At 47.7% G+C, this 20,815-nt stretch overlaps 3 protein-coding genes and 1 pseudogene across 3 annotated transcripts; 1 reads left to right on the top strand and 3 right to left on the bottom strand.

Annotated features, from left to right (window-relative positions):
• Positions 1–865: 865 nt before the first annotated feature.
• On the bottom strand, positions 866–1,600 carry LOC136525646 (uncharacterized). Its single transcript, XM_066518567.1, has one exon. It carries the CDS (start codon positions 1,598–1,600, stop codon positions 866–868), a length of 735 nt encoding a protein of 244 aa, XP_066374664.1.
• Positions 1,601–2,861: 1,261 nt separating this feature from the next.
• On the top strand, positions 2,862–5,290 carry LOC136525294 (uncharacterized). Its single transcript, XM_066518299.1, has 2 exons — positions 2,862–4,240; positions 5,089–5,290. Exon 1 carries the CDS (start codon positions 2,913–2,915, stop codon positions 3,861–3,863), a length of 951 nt encoding a protein of 316 aa, XP_066374396.1. The 5' UTR covers positions 2,862–2,912; the 3' UTR covers positions 3,864–4,240; positions 5,089–5,290.
• Positions 5,291–9,891: 4,601 nt separating this feature from the next.
• Positions 9,892–12,819, bottom strand: LOC136528743 (putative glycerol-3-phosphate transporter 5). Its single transcript, XM_066521719.1, has 2 exons — positions 11,812–12,819; positions 9,892–10,595 (listed from the first exon to the last, which is right to left on the bottom strand). The coding sequence occupies exons 1-2, from the start codon at positions 12,704–12,706 to the stop codon at positions 10,084–10,086; spliced, it is 1,407 nt and encodes a 468-aa protein (XP_066377816.1). The 5' UTR covers positions 12,707–12,819; the 3' UTR covers positions 9,892–10,083.
• A 189-nt stretch (positions 12,820–13,008) lies between these two features.
• Positions 13,009–16,837, bottom strand: LOC136528744 (hydroxyproline O-arabinosyltransferase 1-like; annotated as a pseudogene).
• Between the last annotated feature and the right edge of the window lie 3,978 nt (positions 16,838–20,815).

Consider the following 20,815-nt stretch of genomic DNA (forward strand, 5'->3'; position numbering starts at 1 on the left):
AGTGTAGAGACCACACGTTCATTACTGTAGGTGATGCGAGTTTCCTCCTGAACCATAGTGGTTGTCGTGAGCTTCTGTCAGGATCCGCGCCCAATGGCAAATGGCGGCGCCCACAACACCATAAGACAAATGTCGACGCCTACAACACTGTTTAGGCTCTGACATGTCTAGAAGGGCTTAAAATGCCTATCTTGTCACATCCTGATGGTACTTTCCTATAGGCATGCAGGATATGGTCCTCGATATTGCGGTTGACTTGAGTGCCCTACCTTATCTATGGGCGTAATTATGAAGGAGCGGCGCGCAGACGTCGGGCGAGGTGGAGCCAGTCCCCAGACGTCGAGCAAGGTGGAGCTTGCCCTCAGACATCGGGCGAGGCAGAGCCAGCCCTCAAACGTTGGGCGAGACAGAGTTTGCCCTCAGATGTCGGGGCCAGTCCTTAGACGTTGGACGAGGCGGAGCCAACCCTCGAGGGTCGAGCGAGCACTACTACAGAAATGATTATGCGCAGCGTTGCACTTTTACACTCCATGGCGGACGTCTATTTTGCTCGCTGCGGTAAATCCCACAATTTACCGCGGCGGGCATTTTTTATTTACCGTAGTGGTCACTTTTGCCCGCTACGGTAAATTAATTTATCGTGGCGGACGTCTTAAAATGCCCACAATGGAAAATAGGCTATTTACCACGGCGGACGTTTTAAGATGTCCGCCACGGTAAATCGATTTATCGTGGCGGGCACCTTATAAGGCCCGCTTCCAAAAAAAGCAGGCCCAGCTCGTGGCCCAGCTCAGCCCGTCATATATATACACAAGCTAGGGTTTCTGTCACTCACACCCACCAGACGCCGCCCCTCACTTCTCTCTCACACAGCCCCGGCCTCTCCCTCATAGCCCTGACTCCGCTCTCTCCCTCTGTCTCCGGCGGCCAAGCGCGTGGGGGCGGCCGGATCCGCGGCGGCACGCCTCCCTCCTCTGTCTCTGACGGCCAGGCGTGTGGGGGCGGCCGGATCCGCGGCGGCATGCCTCCCTAATCTGTCTCCGGTGGCCAGGCGCGCGAGGGCAGCCGGATCCTCAGCGGCGCGCCTCCCTCCTCTGTCTCCGGTGGCCAGGCGCGCGGGGGCGGCTGGATCCATGGGATACGCGGCGACGCGCCTCCGTCCTCTATCTCCGGTGGCCAGGCGCGCGGGGGCGGCCGAATCCGCGGCAGCGCGCCTCCCTCCTCTGTCTCCGGTGGCCAGGCGCGCAGGGGCGGCCGGATCCGCGGGATACGCGGCGGCGCACCTCCGTCCTCTGTCTCTGGTGGCCAGGCGCGCGGGGGCGGTCGGATCCGCGGCAGCGCGCCTCCCTCCTGTGTCTCCGGCGGCCAGGCGCGCGGGGGTGGCCGGATCCGCGGGATACGCGGCGGCGCGCTTTCGTCCTCTGTCTCTGGCGGCTAGGCGCACGGGGGCGACCGGATCCACGGCAGCGCGCCTCCCTCCTCTGTCTCCGGCGGCCGGGCGCGCGGGGGCGGCCGGATCCGCGGGATCCACGATGGCGCGCCTCCCTCCTCTGTCTCTGGCAGCCAGGCCAAGGCCGAGGCAGTCTCCTCTCCACTCCATCGTCACCACCTCTCCTCGGCGGCGCTAGGGTTTTGGTTTGGGATTGGGCTCGCCGGTGGGCTCAGTCAATGGGCTCGCCGGTGGGCTTTGGGTTTTTTTTTGTTTTTTTCCAAATGCTTAACCGAGGCGGTCAGTGTAACGTGCCCACCGCGGAAAAAGTATATTTACCGCGGCGGGCACGTTACACCGCCCGCCGCGGTAAATCGGTTAACCGCGGCGGGCAAGGCCGCCCGCCGCGGTTAAGCCACGATTTACCGTGGCCTCTAGGCCGCGGCGGACAGCTTTGCCCGCCGCGGAAAACCGAAAACGCTCGCCTCCATTAAAGTTTTTGTAGTAGTGGAGACGGAGTTTGTCCTCAGACGTCGGGCGAGGCGAAGCCAGCCCTCAGACGTCGGGCGAGGCGGAGTCAGTCCCCAGACGTCGAGCGAGACGGAGCCAGCCCTCAAACGTCGGGCGAGGCGGAGTCAGTCCCCAAACGTCGGGCGAGGCGGAGCCAGCCCTCAGACGTTGGGCAAGGCAGAGCCAGTCCCCAGATGTCGGGCGAGGCGGAGCCAGCCTTCAGACGTCGGGCGAGACGGAGTTTGTCCTCATACGTCGGGCGAGGCGGAGCCAGCCCCTGGACGTCGGACGAAACGGAGCCCGTAGCCTTGGTGGTTTGGACGAGATGGGACCCACTGGAAAATGTAGTTGCGTTCTTGATCGCTTTAATGAATTAGCGTTGATGGGTATCAACTCCTCTTCTTCGGGTACCCTACTTTTGGTCCCCGACATGCTTTGTTTTGCACATACAGATGAGGTGAGTTAGGACAGGGTAAAAGTGCAAACAGAGCTTTATGACCTATATTTGATAAAGGACAAAAGGATTAATTATTAATTAGCTAAAAATTAATCAAAATTAGGTTAGGACATCCAAATAGAAGAACCGATAGGTTTGCTATTTTTTTAGCCAACTCCTCAATAGTTAGTCAACTAGAAATAACTAGCTAACCCTAACTAATTAAGATTAATTTTTAGTCACAATTGTTAACTAGCTCTAGCATGTCTCTCAATGGGTCCGTTCGGTTTGCTGAATCTTGACTAAAACTGGCTAAAAAATACTGCTCTAGCTAAATTGTCGTGAGAAAAAACGCTGTTCAAAAAAAAAACAAACAAACCGATCAAGCCGGTCTCTGGGCCGAACGGGGCCAATATGTCGTCCGGATCCGCGCCGCCTTCCATCACGCCACACCCACACCGCACGGGTCCCCTTGGAAGGAAAAAATCGGCACCAAGATCGTATCAACATTCAGCAACCAAGTTCGCGCAAGGCGTGATGGCGCTGAAGCGGCCACGATCTAGGTCAAGTGAGCCACCTGCACCGCCGGCGAAGCGCCAGCTCCCGTGGCCGACGGGGAGATCGCCTTCCGTGCCCAAGGTTAGCCTTATCGGCATTATCGCTGCCAGGCGGTCCGATAGGCTGCGCGGCCAGGCGGCCTCACGGTGGTCTTCGGTGGTCCCGCGGCCCAGGACACCAACGCCGTCTCAGCCGACCTTGTTCCGGTCGAGTACGTCGCCGGAGCCGGCCGACGGACCCCAATCGCCTACGGAGCGCGTCCGCGACGACGGTGGCCGCAAGAGGAAGAAGGCACTTTATCTAGTCATGCAGGAGCACGGCCAAGGCCACGGCCACGGCGTTGTCTCCACGTACGCCGTGCACCGCGTCGACTTGGCGCGCTCCCAGCACGGCATCTCGGTCTCCAGTGAAGAATTCGAAGAACCGCCCGTTTTGCGCTTCAAGGCGGTTCCGGGCATGGCTTTTCTCAAGGCCAGATCGACGGTCGTGGGCGTCACTGACAGGAACGCCGGCGCCGTCGAAGCCGAGAGCGTCATCATCGACGCGAGCACGTGGGAAGTGTCCACCGGCCCTCCGCCGCCATCGACCGAGTACGGCCTCGTCGAGGTCTCCGGCAAGATCTACGCCGCTGACATGCTCACCGAGGATCCGCGGTGCGTCGTCCTTCGCTCGGCGGCTGCGGCGGCGAGAGACGCGCGCGTCGGGTGGACATCCCTGCCGCGGCCTCCGTTCCGCGACCGCATCCTGACGCTCGCCGCGTACCCGCTGCGCCGCGGCCTCCTAGCCTCGACGGAGAAAGGCGAGACGTTCCTCCTCGACGGCCGCCGCCGAGGCGGTGCGGCGTGGATCGCGCTGCCCGGGTCGGCGCGGCTGCCGTGGGAAGAGCGCGCCGTGTACGCCAAGGACCACGACCTGTGGTTCGAGGTGTAGCCGAACGACGGGCGTCTGCGTGCGCACGAACTCGACGTCGTCCTGGGCTCGGGCGTTGCTCCCAGACTGGAGCAGAAGACGCACCGGGTGTCGGACCCCATACCGGTGATCACGCCGCGCGCGCGCGGCGGGGCGACGCGGAGCGCCAAGCTAGTCTACCTCGGGAGAAGCATGTTCTGCGTCGTGCAAGCCGACGGCATAGGAGCGGGCGGCTGTCCTGTCACCGTGACGGTGTTCAGGGTGATCGACTCCGAGATGCCGGTGACACTGGTGGAGAGGCGGCGTCGTCGGCGCCGGGAACGCGGGATGAGCGCGAGATGGGTGGCCGCCGAGCTGGAGCGCGCGTGCGCGGACAAGGCGTCCAGATCTGGTCGGAGGTAATGGAATTAATTTATGGTGGTTATGGAATTAATTTTATGTTTAGATGTTATGTACTTTTTTTTGATAAATTCGTTCAAAATTAAAAACATTTGACTTGTGAAAAGGCAAAGTGACATATTTTGCTGGACCAATGTGCATCCACCTATAAAGTAGAAATACTTATGACATTTTTATTCATTACTTTGCCATGAATAAAGCATGGCATGAAAGCAAACAAAGTACAGGGTTATTTTTTTTTATTCTTCCTTGGGTCTCTGTATCATGAAGTCCCACAGATCTGCCCTGGTAGTGAGGGATATATAGTCAATGTCCAACGGTTTGAGCTGAGAAAAAATTTCATAACAGATTTCACATCTATATTGTACTAAACATTTTTCTAACAATAAGAACATGCATACTATCAAATACTTACATCCACAATTACTTCCCGCTGGTGGCACTGGTCTGTTGTACTCCCCTGCAAGACGAAGAAGCTTACGTACGCTTATTTCGATCTCGTCTGCAGGGGTGAGAATATGGTAAATGCAAACAATGTCAGATAGTTTGATAGCACGAACGCACTAAGGGGTTGGAGGGTTGGAGGGCTGATTAATTAGGATGGTTTTGATGCACTCATGCTTAACCAAATCCCTCTCATGATAACAGTCTTTCTCACCCAAAGCTCGATGAGCCGTAAACATGGTAAAGACTTAAGAAAAAACCAGGAGTTTAAGCATTACTTTTGGAGACATCATATACCACTACAGCTAGCGTTGATGATATAAGAACCAACTATAACTTCTTTTCTAGCACATATATAGCTTATGTTGTGAGTCATGTTTGCACTGTGCACTTCTATTTATAGGACACATGATGTAGAGCCTCCACTGCTGCCAAGGCTCTAAAGCTGCCCGCCGCAATCCCCACCTCCTGGTCAGCCTTGATTTTGGTGAATTGATGAAACCTTAAGTGCTAACCTAGTTTATCAAGTGATCATGAGATATGTAGCACATTCCAAGTGGTGAAGCAAATGAAGATCATGACATGATGATGGTGATGCCATGGTGATGATCAAGTGCTTGGACTTGAAAAGAAGAAAGAGAAAAATAAAAGATTCAAGGCAAAGGTATAAATGGTATGAGCCATTTTGTTTTGGTGATCGAGACACTTAGTGAGTGTGATCACATTTAGGATTGATAGCCATACTATTAAGAGGGGTGAAACTCGCATCGAAATGCGGTTATCAAAGTGCCACTAGATGCTCTAACTCATTGCATATGCATTTAGGATCTAGCGGAGTGCAAACACCCTTAAAATTGTTTGTGAAAATATGCTAACACATGTGTACAAGGTAATACACTTGGTGGTCGGCACATTTGAGCAAGGGTAAGAAACTTCACCGATGGAGTGTCCACCCGTAGAATGCGGACAATCCGACGGTGCCACCGGCGCCCTGCACAGAAAAGATAGGATCTCACAGAAAGCATCGGACGCTGGTCTTAACTAGACCGGAGCGTCCGGTCAGTAGAAGCAGTGAAGATGCTGGCGTCGGTCTTTGACCGGACGCTGGCTGGGTGCGTCTGGTCCCACTGACGTGGCAACACGCAGAGGAGACGTTGAGTGATCGGACGCTGGGTGAGTTCGGTCGGGCAGGACCGGACGTGTCCGGTCGTGATTTTTCGATTTTGGTACCTTACTGGAAACGATCGGACACTGGCGTTGGTGCATCCGATCACTTTGAGCAGCGTGTCCGGTCACTACTTAAATGTACTGATGACTGTTGAGATCGGGCGATCAGCATTTAAAGTCGATGACATGTGGCAAGCATCGGGCGATCGGACGCTGGGGTCCTGCGTCCGGTCGATCTGACCAGTGCGTCCGGTCACCCCGAGTTGTGCCCAATGAAAGGGTACAACAGCTCTATTTCGTGGGGGCTTCTATTTAAGCCCCATGGTCAGCTCTAGCTCACTCTCTTGGTCATTTGTATTGACATAGCAACCTTGTGAGCTTAGCCAAAGCCCTCCCACTCATCTCCACATTGATTCATCATCTTTGTGAGATTAGAAGTGAATCCAAGTGCATTGCTTGAGTGTTTGTATTTAGAGACACTTGGTGTTCGTGTTTCGCTACGAGATTCGCTTGTTACTCTTGGTGGTTGCCACCATCTAGACGGCTTGTGAGCAGCGAGGATCGTCGAGCGGAGGTTGGTGATTGTTTTCAGCTCCGATCGTAGTGATTGTGAGGGGTTCTTGACCTTTTCCCGGCGGAGAGTCAAAAGGTACTCTAGTGAATTGCTCGTGGCTTATGTGATCCTCATATTGTGTTGGTTGTGCAGCACCCTATTGAGGGTTTGGTGTGTGATGCCAATTAGCGCGTGAACCTCCAAGTGAGTGAATCGCCACAATGAGGACTAGATTGTCGACAAACAAGTGAACCTCGATAAAAAAAATCATTGTGTCATCATTTGATTCTTGGTGATTGGTCTTCATTGGTATTCATTCTTGTGATTGATTGGTTCACTCCTCAACTCGGCGATATAACCATCTTGCTCACTCTCTTTACATTACCGCAATCTAATTATCAAGCTCTTTAGTATAGCTAGTTGTGAGAGCTTGTTAGTTAGGTTAGTGTGGCTCTTTAGTTAGCCTTTGAGATCATACTAACTTAGTATAGTGATATAGTCATTGTGTGGTTAGAAACTATAGAAACTAGAAGTGTGGTAGGTGGCTTGCATTTTTAGTAGGCTAGCGCAACACTTGCTTCGCCTTATAACTGTCTAACCGGTTTGCTAAGTGTTGTTGTAGAAATTTTTAATAAGCTATTCACCCCCTCTAGCCATTAGGACCTTTCACCCTCGAACCCCTTCTATGGCTGCCGGAATTGGAGAAGAAAGAGGAGGAGAGGCCGGAGAGGAAGGTCGCCGGAACCCTAATCGCCGTCGTCGTCTTCTTCGTCTCCGGCACTGGTACGGTGCAGGAGGGAGAGGGAGACGCGCGGGAGGGTGGTCATGTATTTAACTTCGCGTTACAAATTATATGTTACTTTTAGATTTGTTCTAAGTTAAGTTTTTAATTGTGATCAAGCTTTTAAAAATTAACATATATAATACCAAATAAATACACTCTCAAAAATATATTTATGGTGGTTAATGGAATTAATTTTTTGTCTAGATGTTATGTACTTTCTCAATAAATTCGGTCAAAATTAAAAATATTTGACTTGTAAAAAGTTAAAGTGACATATTTTGCTGGACCAATCTGCATCCACCTATAAAGTTATTGTACGGTTGCTGCAATTCACTCATTTAGAAACACTTATAACATTTTTATTCATTACTTTGCCATGAATAAAGCATGGCATGAAAGCAAACAAAGTACAAGGTTATTCTTATTATTCTTCCTTGGGTTTCTGCATCATGAACTCCCATAGATCTGCCCTTGGTAGTGAGGGATATATAGTCAATGTCCAACGGTTTGAGCTAAGAAACAAAGTTCATATCAGATTTCACATCTATATTGTACCAAACATTTTTGTAATAATAAGAACATGAATACTATCAAATACTTACATCCACATTTACTACCCACTGGCACTGGTCTGTTGCACTCCTCTGCAAGACGAAGAAGCTTAGGTACGCTTATTTCCTTCTCGTCGTCAGGGGTGAGAATACGGCAAATGCAAACCATGTCAGATAGTTTGACAGCACCAATGCACTCAGCAGTTGGAGGCTTGTAGGGCTCATTAATTTTGATGGTTTTGTCACAGTCGCGCTTAAATAAATCTCTCTGGTGATAACAGTCTTTCTCACCCCAAGCTTGATGAGCGGTAAACGTGGTAAAGACTAAAGAAAAACCACGAGTTGAAGCATTGCTTTTGGAGACATCATGTACCACTACAACTTATGTTGTGAGTCATGTTTGCACTGTGCAGTTCTATTTATAGGACACATGATGTAGAGCCGGAGTGCATATTAATGTCAAGTATCCTCAATCAAATCCATAGTATTGTATTAAAACAAAGTTGTATAGCAAATATAAATGTTTAGGAATCTTGAATAAACTATGAATAATGCATCAAGCTTGAGTTATGAAGAAAATTAATAATCAGAAATCGTTGAACCAACATGCTGACAACATGGATAAGACTAAATTAATTTTGATATCTTAGGAGCACGCCCTCAAATAACAAACTCATGGGTCATTTAGTTTTGATATCTATGGAGTATCTCTTTACTTCTCAATTCATAATCTAGCACTAATAAAGCAAATATTGCAATACAACTCCAAAATAAAGCCTTTCATAGTTGTAGTGTAATTGCCAGAGGACTTGATTGCCGTCAAAATCCATGGGCTTGATGTATTTTTCACGTGATCCAACGAGTAAGTTTACTTAGTTACAGAAGTGACATGACATTATAAATGTCAATGCTTTGTTCCGGCAGAAATTGTGGTTTGGTAGGAATCCACATATCAGTGAAGGTCCGCAACAAAGAACAATCGAGGATTTTATCATGGTTCGGTCCCCTGTTCGGATAATAGCCCCACATATCAGTGAATGTCGATGCTTATTTCTTGTATTATCTCGAAGGAAAAGAGTTACTGCAATATTTGTCTATGGTTTCCTAAGCAATGTGATGCTGATTATCCCCATACAATATCTAGCTATTTATATCATGTAGATATCTATCTGCGGATTTGTAGCCACGTCAGATCGGAGTCCTTGTGATACATGAGGAGTATGCACTGTTTTATCCTCCAAGGTTTCCATATCCAGTAGCCGGGTGACGGCTAAGTTCCGGTCTTATACTACTAGGTCGTCTTGGCATCGTTACCGGCCCCCTTGAGCTAACCTGCTAAGAGCAACTCCAAGTGTCGAGCTAAAACATTTTGCAAAATTAAATATAGCTATCATTGGGCAAACAAACATCTCCAACGTTTCCTCTTCAAATTTAGTCGCTCTCTATCCTAGAAACTTAGGTCACTACTATTGGATAACCAGCGTCGCTCGCCATCGAGGCTTCTCCCACGCTTGGTGGCCCCTTCCCGGCTTCTCGTACGTTCGATGGGCCCTTCCCGCACTAATTTGGCATCCCCTTTGATGATTGGGGTATGATGGTTGGGTTGATAGGTTGCTCAACTACTGCAATTGGGAAGAATCGGTTTCATGTTTTTAGGTACTCCCTCCATTCCAAATTATAAGACATTTTGCTTTTTCTAGATATATAGTTTTTGCTATGCATTTAGATATACACTATGTCCACGTACATAATAAAAATAATACATCTTGAAAAGCTAAAACGTCTTCAAATTTGGAATTGAGGGAGTAGATCACAGTCTGGTAGTCTAACCGGTGCCAAAGCATTTCTAGGAGTATTCGATTGCAGGGCGTGTTTTCTTGATGCAGTAGTTAAAATTGCTCTAGGTCTGTTTCTAGGATTTGCCCATCTTGAAATTAAGAAGCAATTTAAATATTTTGTACGGAATGATCACAAGTTCTAAAATGAATTTTATGTTCTATACTATAAATATGCCTTTGCATTGAGCACATAAGGATTAGCATTAGAGTTTTTAATATGAAACTTTATATTTTCACAAATTTAAATGCATCTATTTTCTCATTGCAGTTTTCTGAAGATGAACATGACAAGGGGGAGGACGATGATGAAGAATTGTTGAAAAAAAGCATTACTATTCCTCTATTGCTTATTATTTTTTATAGACACGTGCATGTCTACTGGTAACAACAAACAACCAATCTAAATACATGACCCAAGAAATGGCCTAACTAGGCTCCTGCTAAGTACCTACAATCTGACATCTGAAGCATCCCCAATTCAACATATATTAGTACTACTTTAATTTCATGTGCTAAGCTTGGTTACTATCTCATCCTTTGCCAGCCGTATCAAAAACAGGATGGCAAGTGATATGGAAACAATCAACATGAAAAATACACTATTCCATCCTCTAGTTGAAATGTAACCCGTAAGCAAGGGGCCCAGGGCTGCACCAACAGAACCAGTGCCATCAATTATTGCAGAGACTGTTGCCAGCGCCCGTGAATTTCCCTTGATCGCGTCTTGGGTGCCAAGATCAGTTGCTACAGCTGTGGTGATGAGAGAGTATGGACCATTCACAAAGTAACCAGAGAGGAACATGAGACCAATGTTGTGGTGCATGGATATGCTTCCATATGTCCGGTACACAATGAGTGCTGGGATTGACAGCAAGAGGAACAGAACTGATGTTATTGCACGGGCACCTATGGCATCCGAAAGAAAACCAGCCGAAATCCCTCCTAAGACGCCTCCAATGTCGAATACAATTGATAAAATTCCTGAAGCCTTGTGTGACAAGAACTGACCTGCTACGGCTGCAAAATTAAAAATAGGTTGGCATCAAGCAAAATAACAACTCCATGACGTTTCATGCTAAATTGAAAATGACTATACTCCACAAATTAATTCTACAGAAGCAATACATCCAAGCAAAAGCAATCCTCTAATTTCTGAAGTTATACATTTCAAGATTTAACCTTGGAATGGAAGGACAGGTATGTTGAAAGTTACTCATGCCAAACTCTACTACAGGTATGTTGAAAGTTACTCGTGCCAAACTCTACTATCTCTAGCAAGAAAATTAGGCACCCATCATAATAGATGTACACAAGTTCAATTCATTTGAAATTTCGATCACCAATTAAAACAGTTCGACATGCAAGCAAAAGAATGTTATCAACAGTAATGGGGTGTTTGGTTTGTGGAACAACCTCATTCTTGTCTCTAGATGAGGTAATGCATCATGAGTTCATTCCTATGATTTTAGTGGAATCACCCTATTATTATCCTGTCCATTCCTCAAACCAAACACCCCTCTAGGTTGGCATCTTATTATAAACTTAAGAACAAGCTAAAGCTGGTTCATATTATCAACAGATTTGCTATGCTTAAAAAAAAGGAGACCAAAAAATAACTGAAGGTGGCTCTGTTCCAACTCACAATATATAAAACAAGGTTTCATAGAAAAACAAATTCAGACTGTTTGGTGATTGTATCTGTTATGGGGCATCGATTAGGGGCCCAGGGGCCACAGGATCAATTAGAGGGATTTGATCAGTTAGAGATAGGATTAGATTTGGGTCAATTAGAGATAGGATCGGATATGACTGGGCCTTCCTTAGGTGGCCAGGATTCCTCTCTATATAAAGGGAGGTGATGTACCAAGGAGAGGAAGAAAAGCAATGAAGAAAGAACAAACAATCCAGTTCCCCCAAATACTCTAGTCTCCCTCCACGCCGACTTTGCCCGGCCATCTTCCTGGCAATGGTTATCCCCCAATGATCTAAGGATCATAACAGTATCTACCAATTCAACTGATTGAAACCATAAGAATCATCTATCTGGTCTGAAACATGAAACTGCAATTGCTGGCAAGAACAGAATTCATTGACTGATATTTTCACAGCCGAATCCTTGGAAATACAGTACCATCAGATTTGAGTGCGAACTATGATCAAGTAACAAGCACATATACTACCATTGTTAATGTGATAAATACAAAAATAAATGTATGAACAAATGAGCACATACCATTATTTCTGATATAGAATGGCAACCAGTAGAGGAAGGTGTAGGCAACGAGCTTGGAGAAAAATAGGCAGAATGCATATGGCGCCACGCCAGGCAGTTTCCATGCCTCCACGAACCCGATTGCTCTCGGCAATTGTGATCCCATTTCCAGCTCGAACTCGTCATCCTCATTCCCTTGAACCTCTTTCTTATCCTCCCCAAGCAGCCCTACCTCCTCCCCACCATCCCCATTCATCTCAACCTCCATTACCTCCACCTCCAAGCCAGCCTCGCTCGGGTGCGCGACCAAGAACACCAGCACGACAACTCCGAGCGCGGCGATGACGACCGCAGGAACCAAGAAGGACCAGCCCCACCCGAACTCGAGCACGGCCGCGGCGAGGACCGAGCCAGCGATGTTCCCGACGGAGGTGTGCGAGTTCCACAACCCCATGATGGTGCCGCGCTTGGAGGCGTGGCCGAACCAGTTCCCGACGACGGCGACCACGCAGGGCCACCCGGCGGACTGGACGACGCCGCTGGCAACCTGCGCGGCCACGAAGAAGGCGAGCGCGTGGACGTCGAGGAAGTAGGCGGCGCCGAGCGCGGCGCACGCGGCGCCGGACGCGAGCATGGCCGTGCCGAGGAGGCGGCGGAGGTCGGCGCGGTCGGCGAGGTGGCCCGCGGCGAACATGGCGAGCGCGTAGGAGGAGAGGAAGGCGACGTCGAGCTCGCCGAGGCGGTGCGGGCCCCGGGCGCCCGAGAAGGGGGCCCAGTCCGCGGAGAGCACGGCCTTGACGATGCTCGGCGGCTTGCGGGAGGCGTGGAACGACGCGTAGGACGCGAAGGTGAGCGCCAGCACCGCGTACTCGTGCCGCCCGAGGCCCCGCGCGGGCGCGGCCCCCGCGACTTCCATCGGAGCGGCGGATGCTACTGAGGAGAGAGGTTTGAGGGCATGGGAGGAAAGGGGGAGGTGAGATCTGGCATCGAGGGAGACGAGTAAAGACGACGACGACCCTGGTGGGACAAGCAAGGAGCTTTGACTCCGTTGCACTTCTTTGAAACCTGAATTTTTCCAGCCTTTTTTCTTCAGAGACTACTCCTGATTAGCTGTTGCACAGGGCACAAGATGGAGGAGTTCTAATTTTGTGAAGTCTGAAGAACAGGAGGCAAAGAATGTTCAGATTCAGACTTCGCACTTCCAAATCCAAGTTTTCAACCCAAGAGCACATTGTTTCTGAAGCCGGACGCAGATTCACTTAACTTTGCATTAGAGCAAATAGACAAATAATTACATAACAACAAATAAGTATCTCACAAATCGTGTTGGTACCTTCAAAGTGCAAGCGGCTTACATTGCATATTGAGTTTGATTAAAGGGCCTCTTTGGCAGGGCTCCGGCGGCTCCGGCCTGTCGGCCGCTCAGGGGTCAACACCCGGTTACTGTTCACCGGAGCCGTTTTTCTCTCCCCTCCTTTACTCTCTCACTGACACAACCGGAGCCGGAGAAGCTCGTTTTTCTGGCTCCACGGCTCCGGCTCCTGTAGGCACCTGTCGGCCGTTGGGCGGCCGACACCTTGCTACAGTGCACAGGAGCCGGAGCCCTGCCAAAGAGGTCCAACACAACTTTTCATAGTTTCATTCCAAATAGATAACTGAGTAAACTATGCATTCAGGAGAAACCGGTACACAGGAGGTTTGTGTCTGTAAGAGCAGTGCCTGACATTTTTTTCCCCTAAAGCACGTTCAGAACCAGATAAGAACACACACACATCTCTCAGTCATGCTGCATGTTTGACATACGGAGTAGTGTGTCATGTGCCGATGTGCATGATTGGACAAAATTAAAAAAAAAAACAATGGCATTGCGCCAGACATTCTCAGGAAAATTCAAGCAGAAAAGGTAAGGAGCCGGCAGCCTTGGGTAAAAACCTGTATGCATTCCACGGTATCATCCATTCATCTTCTATGTTTTGGCAATCCCCCTTGTCGAAAAAAAAAACTTCTATGTTTGGCAATTATCATGCAAAGTCAGCTGGGAATGGAAATATCTGGCAAACTAAATTGTGAGTCAAATTTGTAAAAGGTTAATTAGCGGCGTAAGAGTCCCAGTTTGGTATGTTGGCTGTTGCTTCATTGACCATTTTCACAAGTGTCACCTGTGCACAACATCAAAATCCATCGCATGGGTTATTAATAGCTATTCCAAGAGTTGAAGAGTATAGCAAACTGGGGAAGAAGCAAAGAATCGTAGCCATGTTCTGTATCACTGAAATCTCAACAATAGAAGAAAACTGTTGGGATTTATGGACAAACAACTTTTTATCATAAGGAAATGCCTTATATAATTCTGTGATAAAACATACAAAATGTTTAATTATCTCATAGTGGCCTTAAGTGCTTCAATGATCCTCCTTGTTTTGCAACTTCAATGGCTAATTGGCTGTAATAATACTTTTTTCCTTTCGTTTTTTATGTACCATAATATACCAACAATTTCATACTAGCACTCGAAAGAATAGATTGCCAAGGAACGTTGTTTCACATCCGAATGAAATGGTACACAAATATTGAAACAAAAATGTCAAATATTTGCAAACAGAGCAGAACCATACCACACTTTGGGGCACACCATTTGGCGGTAATGGCAAATTTCTAGGCGGAGGTTTATCCTCGTAAGATCTCTTGTCAAATATCCATTCAACAATTTTGCCATAAGTAGACTTACCCTAGTGCAAAAGAAGAACATGCTATAAGAACAGAATCACGAGTCAGATTCCCTGAAGTTCTGCATCACAATATGAATCAAGTACTGTCATGTCATAATCACATCCATAAGTATAATGTATAATAAAAGCATCACCAACTTCCAAGTCCCAAGGTGGCTGAAAAGTGAAAACAGAATCAGATTATCATCTAAGAACAGAACCGCACAACTTCCTGATATGGATGGCCACATGATATAATTAACCGAACTCCAAACCTGAATCATAAAGTCCTTGTGTAAGATGTTGCCCACTCCATGGAGAGCAGATGCCACGGCATAGGCATACCTATTTCCCAGAAACACAATACAACAAATAATTGGATACCTACTCACATTATGAATGAAATAGCATAAAACTTGGGATGCATAAACAGACCAAAAGCTTTAGACAATAAGAAATTGATTGGCAGGACGTTACATTTCAAGAACCCAGCCAAAAGATTTATCAGCGTCAGGATCTTTTTTCATTGCTATTGAAACATTCATCCATGTTGGGGCAATCCTTCCAAGAGATTCCTAGCAAAAGAAGGAGAAAGTAATAGGATTAGTTCTGTAATTTCAAGTAGATGCTTTGGGTACATTCAAGAAGAAAATAGCTCGCCTTCTCAATAATGACAGGAGAATTTCCTATAGGATCAATCTTAGTGATTGCCCCCTTGTCTTCAGGGAAGAACTTACGCAACACATTCTCATATTTTTTAGGCTCAATATAAAAGAAATGGAAAGCGGCTGCCTGACCATCTCTCGACAAGTTTGGGATAGGCTTGACAATCATATGATCTGGCTCTGCCATCAAGATATAGCTGCACATAGTATGAAATTAACTAGATATTGAGTCTGGACTCTGGAGGGTGATTATTGCTTCTCAGATAAACTTACTCTTCCTTTATGTCTGCCTTCTGGAGCCACTGAACAAATGCCCATGGCCTATTGAGAACGATGTATCCCTGAGATATAGGATGAACACTGTTAGTAGAAAATTCCAGCAGCATCTAAATTCTAGTCGTAAAACTGAGCCACAAATTCCTGTATGCTCTCAAATTGCTAATTCTTTTTGAACAAAACTCGAATTGGTAATTCATCAAATTACTTTGCAACAACGAATAATGAGCAATGGACAGAATACAGAAAAGCAACAATGCTTGCAGTTCACAATAGGCCACCATGGTGACATGGCTACAGCTGATCATTACTAGCAACTGGCTTACTACACCAATGATGATTTTTAACTTTCTTCAGACGCAATATGATGAAAAGCTGGTATCAGCAGGGTCCAGTCATGTTTACAAGGCTGACATTACAAGCCTTTTCACCATATGAGATCCTAGCTGCCAATGAGTGCTGATACCGCCGGGCCCTATCAACTTAGCCCTCACTACTTTCTCATTTCATTTGTCCACATTCTTTTACATAACAAAGTAGCACAGCTGTTATATCCGCCGGGCCAGCTTTGGGCAATCAGTGAATTCAGGTGGGGGACTCTCTCCGCTTCCGTTGCCCTGTTGCCAATTCAAAAAAAGAAAAAGAAAAAGAAAAAAAAAAGAAAACGCTAGATGGTAGATACTCCAAGAACTACTGTGAGGTTCTTACTTTTCTGCTACTCAGTTATCCATTTTTTTAAAAAATTGAAACATCAATTAAATCACGGAATTCCACCTTGACTCCTTGAGAAACCTAGGCATTTTGTCGATTTTGTATAACTAGAACAGTTACATTTCTCCACAATTCCAACTAACCAGCAACAGCAAACCAGAGAGAGACAACGAAGAAAGCAATGAACTGACGAACTTTGCCGTTTCGCGAAGCAAAAAAATAACAATATACCTGATCCCCATCGGGGGAGTGGGTCGGCGACGAATGTTGGGATCTCGTCGACGAACTCGTCGGGTTTCCCGGAGTGCAGGACCCTGGTGAACCCACCCATCTCGCCGCCGCCGGGCGCCCGGCGCGCCTCCTTGAACCAGTGGTACATGACGAGGCATTTCCACGTGTTGTACGCGCTCCCCGACGCGGTCACCGCGGTGCGGAACGCCCTCCGCCTGTCACCGAAGCGGCGGGAGGGGGAGGCGGAGGCGGTGGCGGTGGGGAAGGAGGAAGGAAGGGGCTGGAGGGAGGAGCGGAAGGAGATGAGCACGTTGTAGGCGAGGAACGCCGCGGAGAGGGCCACGAGGACCAGCGTCAGCGTGCCGCCGCCGCGACCGCACGGCGCGGCGGCCATGGCGGGGCGCGCGGGCGCGCAGCGAAGGGACGGGCGCTCTTGATGGAGGGAGAAGGCGGCGACCGGCGAGATTGTGAGACGTCCTGAGTACCGAGTGTGCGAGTGTTTGGCAGTTTTGAAATTTTTATTTAATTTGATTTGATTCAGATATGCATTGAATTCTCTTATATATTTAAATAATAAAAACACATTAGTCCATAGAGAACAAACATATGTTCATTCTCTTTTTCCATAAAAAAAAGAGTTATTCGAGTGTGTTAATAATCCTATATTAACGAGCGAATTATATTTTGTTTATCTTTCATGTAAGTTAATTATTACTTTCGATCTAGATCCAACTATATTCCTTTTTAAAATTTTACTGATATCAGTGTGTTGTGATATATAAACTTATACTAGCTCGTTGCACGGTTATTTGGACGATTTGCGGCTCATAAATTTATTCAACAATCGTCATATATTCCGATTATCGGTGTGCCTTGGAATCAGACTTTATACTTTTGTTGGACGTGCGTTGTTCCAAGTAGAATAAGCATGGGCCATGAGTCTGGGTCAGATATAGATAGATAGAAAAATCAATTCAGTCTTAATATTAGAGATAGAGATATAGATTTTATCCCTAGCCCATCCATATCTCATGCTCTAAATCCTATTCTAACGGTATGTTTTGCACGGTTCTAGCTCCAAATTAAATATATAGTTTGTAAAATAAAGTTAAAAATCGTTAAATATTTATATTTGATCTAAAATATGAACAAAATTGTCTGTTTTAGATACTCCCTCCATATTCAAAAGTTTTTAGAGTCGGAGTTCTACCAACAAGGCATAAGCATCATCTTAAACCCTAACTCTTTTGTTCAACAACATTGTTTGCACAATGCCTACCTATAACCACCTCAATGGTGCAAGTGTGGTCCATTGGCAGCCTCTTTCTTCCTCGACCTTATTTCATGATGTTAGCTTTAGTTATTCTTTACTCTCCCCTCTAGCGCTTCATTGGCTACCCTGCTACGCCACCATCAAACGCTAATCCTCACACATGGATGCCATTATCATACGATCACTACAACACATTTGGTGTTATGTGATTTTCAGGAAATGTCCTGAATATTTTTTTCATCACAGACGCTTCCATGACAAAAAGTTTGTCATCACAGGTGTGTCAGTAAACCCCTTCTGTGGCAAACTAGAGAGAAATGTCACATATATTTAAAACGAGCCTATGTTGTCACAAACATTGATGATGCTTCAAAACGGCATAACTCGTTGCACATGTCTTTGACCCATGGCTGATGTCGTCCAGTGACGTTGCAGATGAAATCCATTTGCATGCTGGGCCTAGGTTGGTTACTAAACCTGGCAATGTGGGCTTAGCCCAATTTTCTAGCTCCACTAATCCTATTTTAGTACCCAATTCAGTTGAATCTGACCTCATTTAGGAGGCCCAATGATAATGATAGTGACACCAATTTTTTTCTACGATATTATTTCGAGCCAAAAGATTTATTGTTCAAGAGATACACAATGCAGGGCGAAGGAGCCAATACTTGATCGTGTTATGCAACTGATTGTGTAATGATGCATAAAAGGAGAGGGAGCCAACCCCCCTCCCCCCCCCCCCCTACAACATGTCTCTCTATGGCTAAGGGCGCGTTTGGCCGGGCTCCCGCGAGCTCTGGCTCCCACACTGTAGCGCAACTGTAGCGCGCAGGAGCTGGAGCCGGAGGAGTAAAAAAAACGAGCTTCTCCGGCTCCAGCGCTGTGAGTGAGAGAGGAAAGGAGGAGAGAGAAAAACGGCTCTGGTGAACAGTATCGCTATAGGAGATGAACAGGGAAGGAGTCAGAGGAGCCAGAGCCGATCGGAGCCCAGCCAAACGGGCTCTAAAAATGTACACAAAGGAGAGGGAGCCAACCCCCCTACAACATGGCTCTCTGCTCTTCTGTGGCTAAGGACCCACTGGTCACTACAGCCACTACCTGCGAGACGAGAGGAGACGGTGGCCCGCCAGGACTATAACTAGCCTAATCTTCCCATGGCCCTGATGGAGGAAGATATCCTCCATGCAGGGGCGGACCCAACGTATTAGGAGTGGAGGCACTCAAGTTATTTGTTTTCAAGGAAATTAGGCCCTTTAATTTGCTCCATAGCTAGAGATTTAGTGAGAAAGGCGGTGTTGCCACTCTTTTTTTTTTTTTTTGGTTGGGTCCGCACCGCTGCCTCCATAATGCCCCCCCAAAAAACTCACCAAAGTGTTAAACGGTGCGGAGGAGTAGTGGATCGGAGGTGGCGGTCCACGGTGGATTGCGGCGAGGTTTTGGACACAAATTAAATGGATCAGGTTACGGGCCTCTACGTGTAGGGGTCAAGTATGGTGCGGAGGAGTAGTAGCTACTTGCTGCAGAACAATAAATTATTATTAATGGCATTCGTACACATTGGCAGGTGCAGGGGCGTACGTCCAAAGACTCCAATTACACATGTTGGTAGTACGTTCGTAGACGGACAGCTGCAGCCGCGTATGGAACGCTCGAGGTGAAGCTGAAGCATGCATACCACCACCACAGATAAGAAGAGGCCAGGCATTCAGGCAACACAGGATGACGGGAAGCTCATGCAGGTCGCAGCAGCCAGCCGCAGATGCCCAGCTCGACATCACACCAGCGGCGGCGGGGGCGCGGGCATCGTCCCAGGCCTGTTCCACAGCGGCGACGGTGGCGACGACCACGGCGACCTGTCACCCAAAGACCGTCTGTTCCAGATCTCCCTCTGGCCATGGGAGGACACGCCGCTGCCGGCCGTCGCGACGGCACCGCCCGCGGCGCATGGCTCGTTGTCACCCCTCGCGTCCCAATCCGCAGCAGCTACATTTCAGACATACATTAGTTGACGTCGTCGTCGGCTAGAAATCAAAAACGAAACTTAACTAGTCGCCGAAACATACCGAGAGGACGCGAGGAGCAGACTGCTCTGGCAGTGCAAGACCACACGAGGATGATGGCGACCACGAGCATCCAAGCAAAGAACCTGCTGCGACTCATGGCGGCCAGGTCGTCGTGAGCGTCTGCGTCTCAGCTGGGAGCCTAGGACTGGGGAGCCTCGTCAGCTAGCTTGGCCTGTTAATGTACTTGCCGATCGGATTTGGATCGATGCGAGAGGGTGTCGACCACCGAACTGCCGAAGCCGATCGATCTGGAGCTAAGCAGGCTGGCTAGTTGGTGATGGTAGCGTATATATTTTGTAAACGGAGTAGACAATAATTGTAGCTCGTGCGCGGGGTTTTTTTTAAGTTCAAGGGCATAATGCCCCGGCCTTTCAAATATTATCAAAAGATCAAACAGTTTACAGCACAGTTTACTCAAAGAGCATCCAAGCCCAACTGACAGGCGGTGAACAACCAACCAGCCACTACCAAGAAACAAAAACTGACATAGTTAAACTCCAGAAGCAGCCACTAAAAAAACCATCACTAACGAACCATCTCTATTACATCACATGACAGTTTCAGCTCCTTCATCAGGTAAAGCTCGGAAACACCAGCAGCCTTGAGCACTTCCCAGGCAACTGAGCCCCTTCATCATTGGCCGCCGTCATGTTTCTGAAGAACTTTGCATTGCGTTTCTGGTGAAATCGAGAAGCCAAGAAACCCTCCTTGCTGTAGTCTTCAGGTTCTCCAGAAAACCATCCAGCCGCTCCCTTTTGTTCATCGGACACAGAACTGTCCAGTTCTGTAGCAGGCCCAAGATTTTGTAGAACAACACCTCCATACTTTTCCATCCAGACCTCTGAAAACAAAGCTCATTCCTGAGTTTACAAATCGACCACAACACAGCAAAGGTTATCATGTTAATAACACTATTCTTTTTGTCACTCAACCAAAACTGCCCTATACTAACTATGTCGCCACCTACTTGTATTCCTAAAATATCAGAGACAACTGACCAGCATCTCCTAGCAACAGCACAATCAAAAAATAAATGATGGCAACTTTCATTCTCAACATAGAAAAGACAAGTTGCATCCTCTACTTTTCTATGATTGG

Source organism: Miscanthus floridulus, chromosome 19, assembly GCF_019320115.1.
Source record: "Miscanthus floridulus cultivar M001 chromosome 19, ASM1932011v1, whole genome shotgun sequence".
Lineage (NCBI taxonomy): Eukaryota > Viridiplantae > Streptophyta > Magnoliopsida > Poales > Poaceae > Miscanthus > Miscanthus floridulus.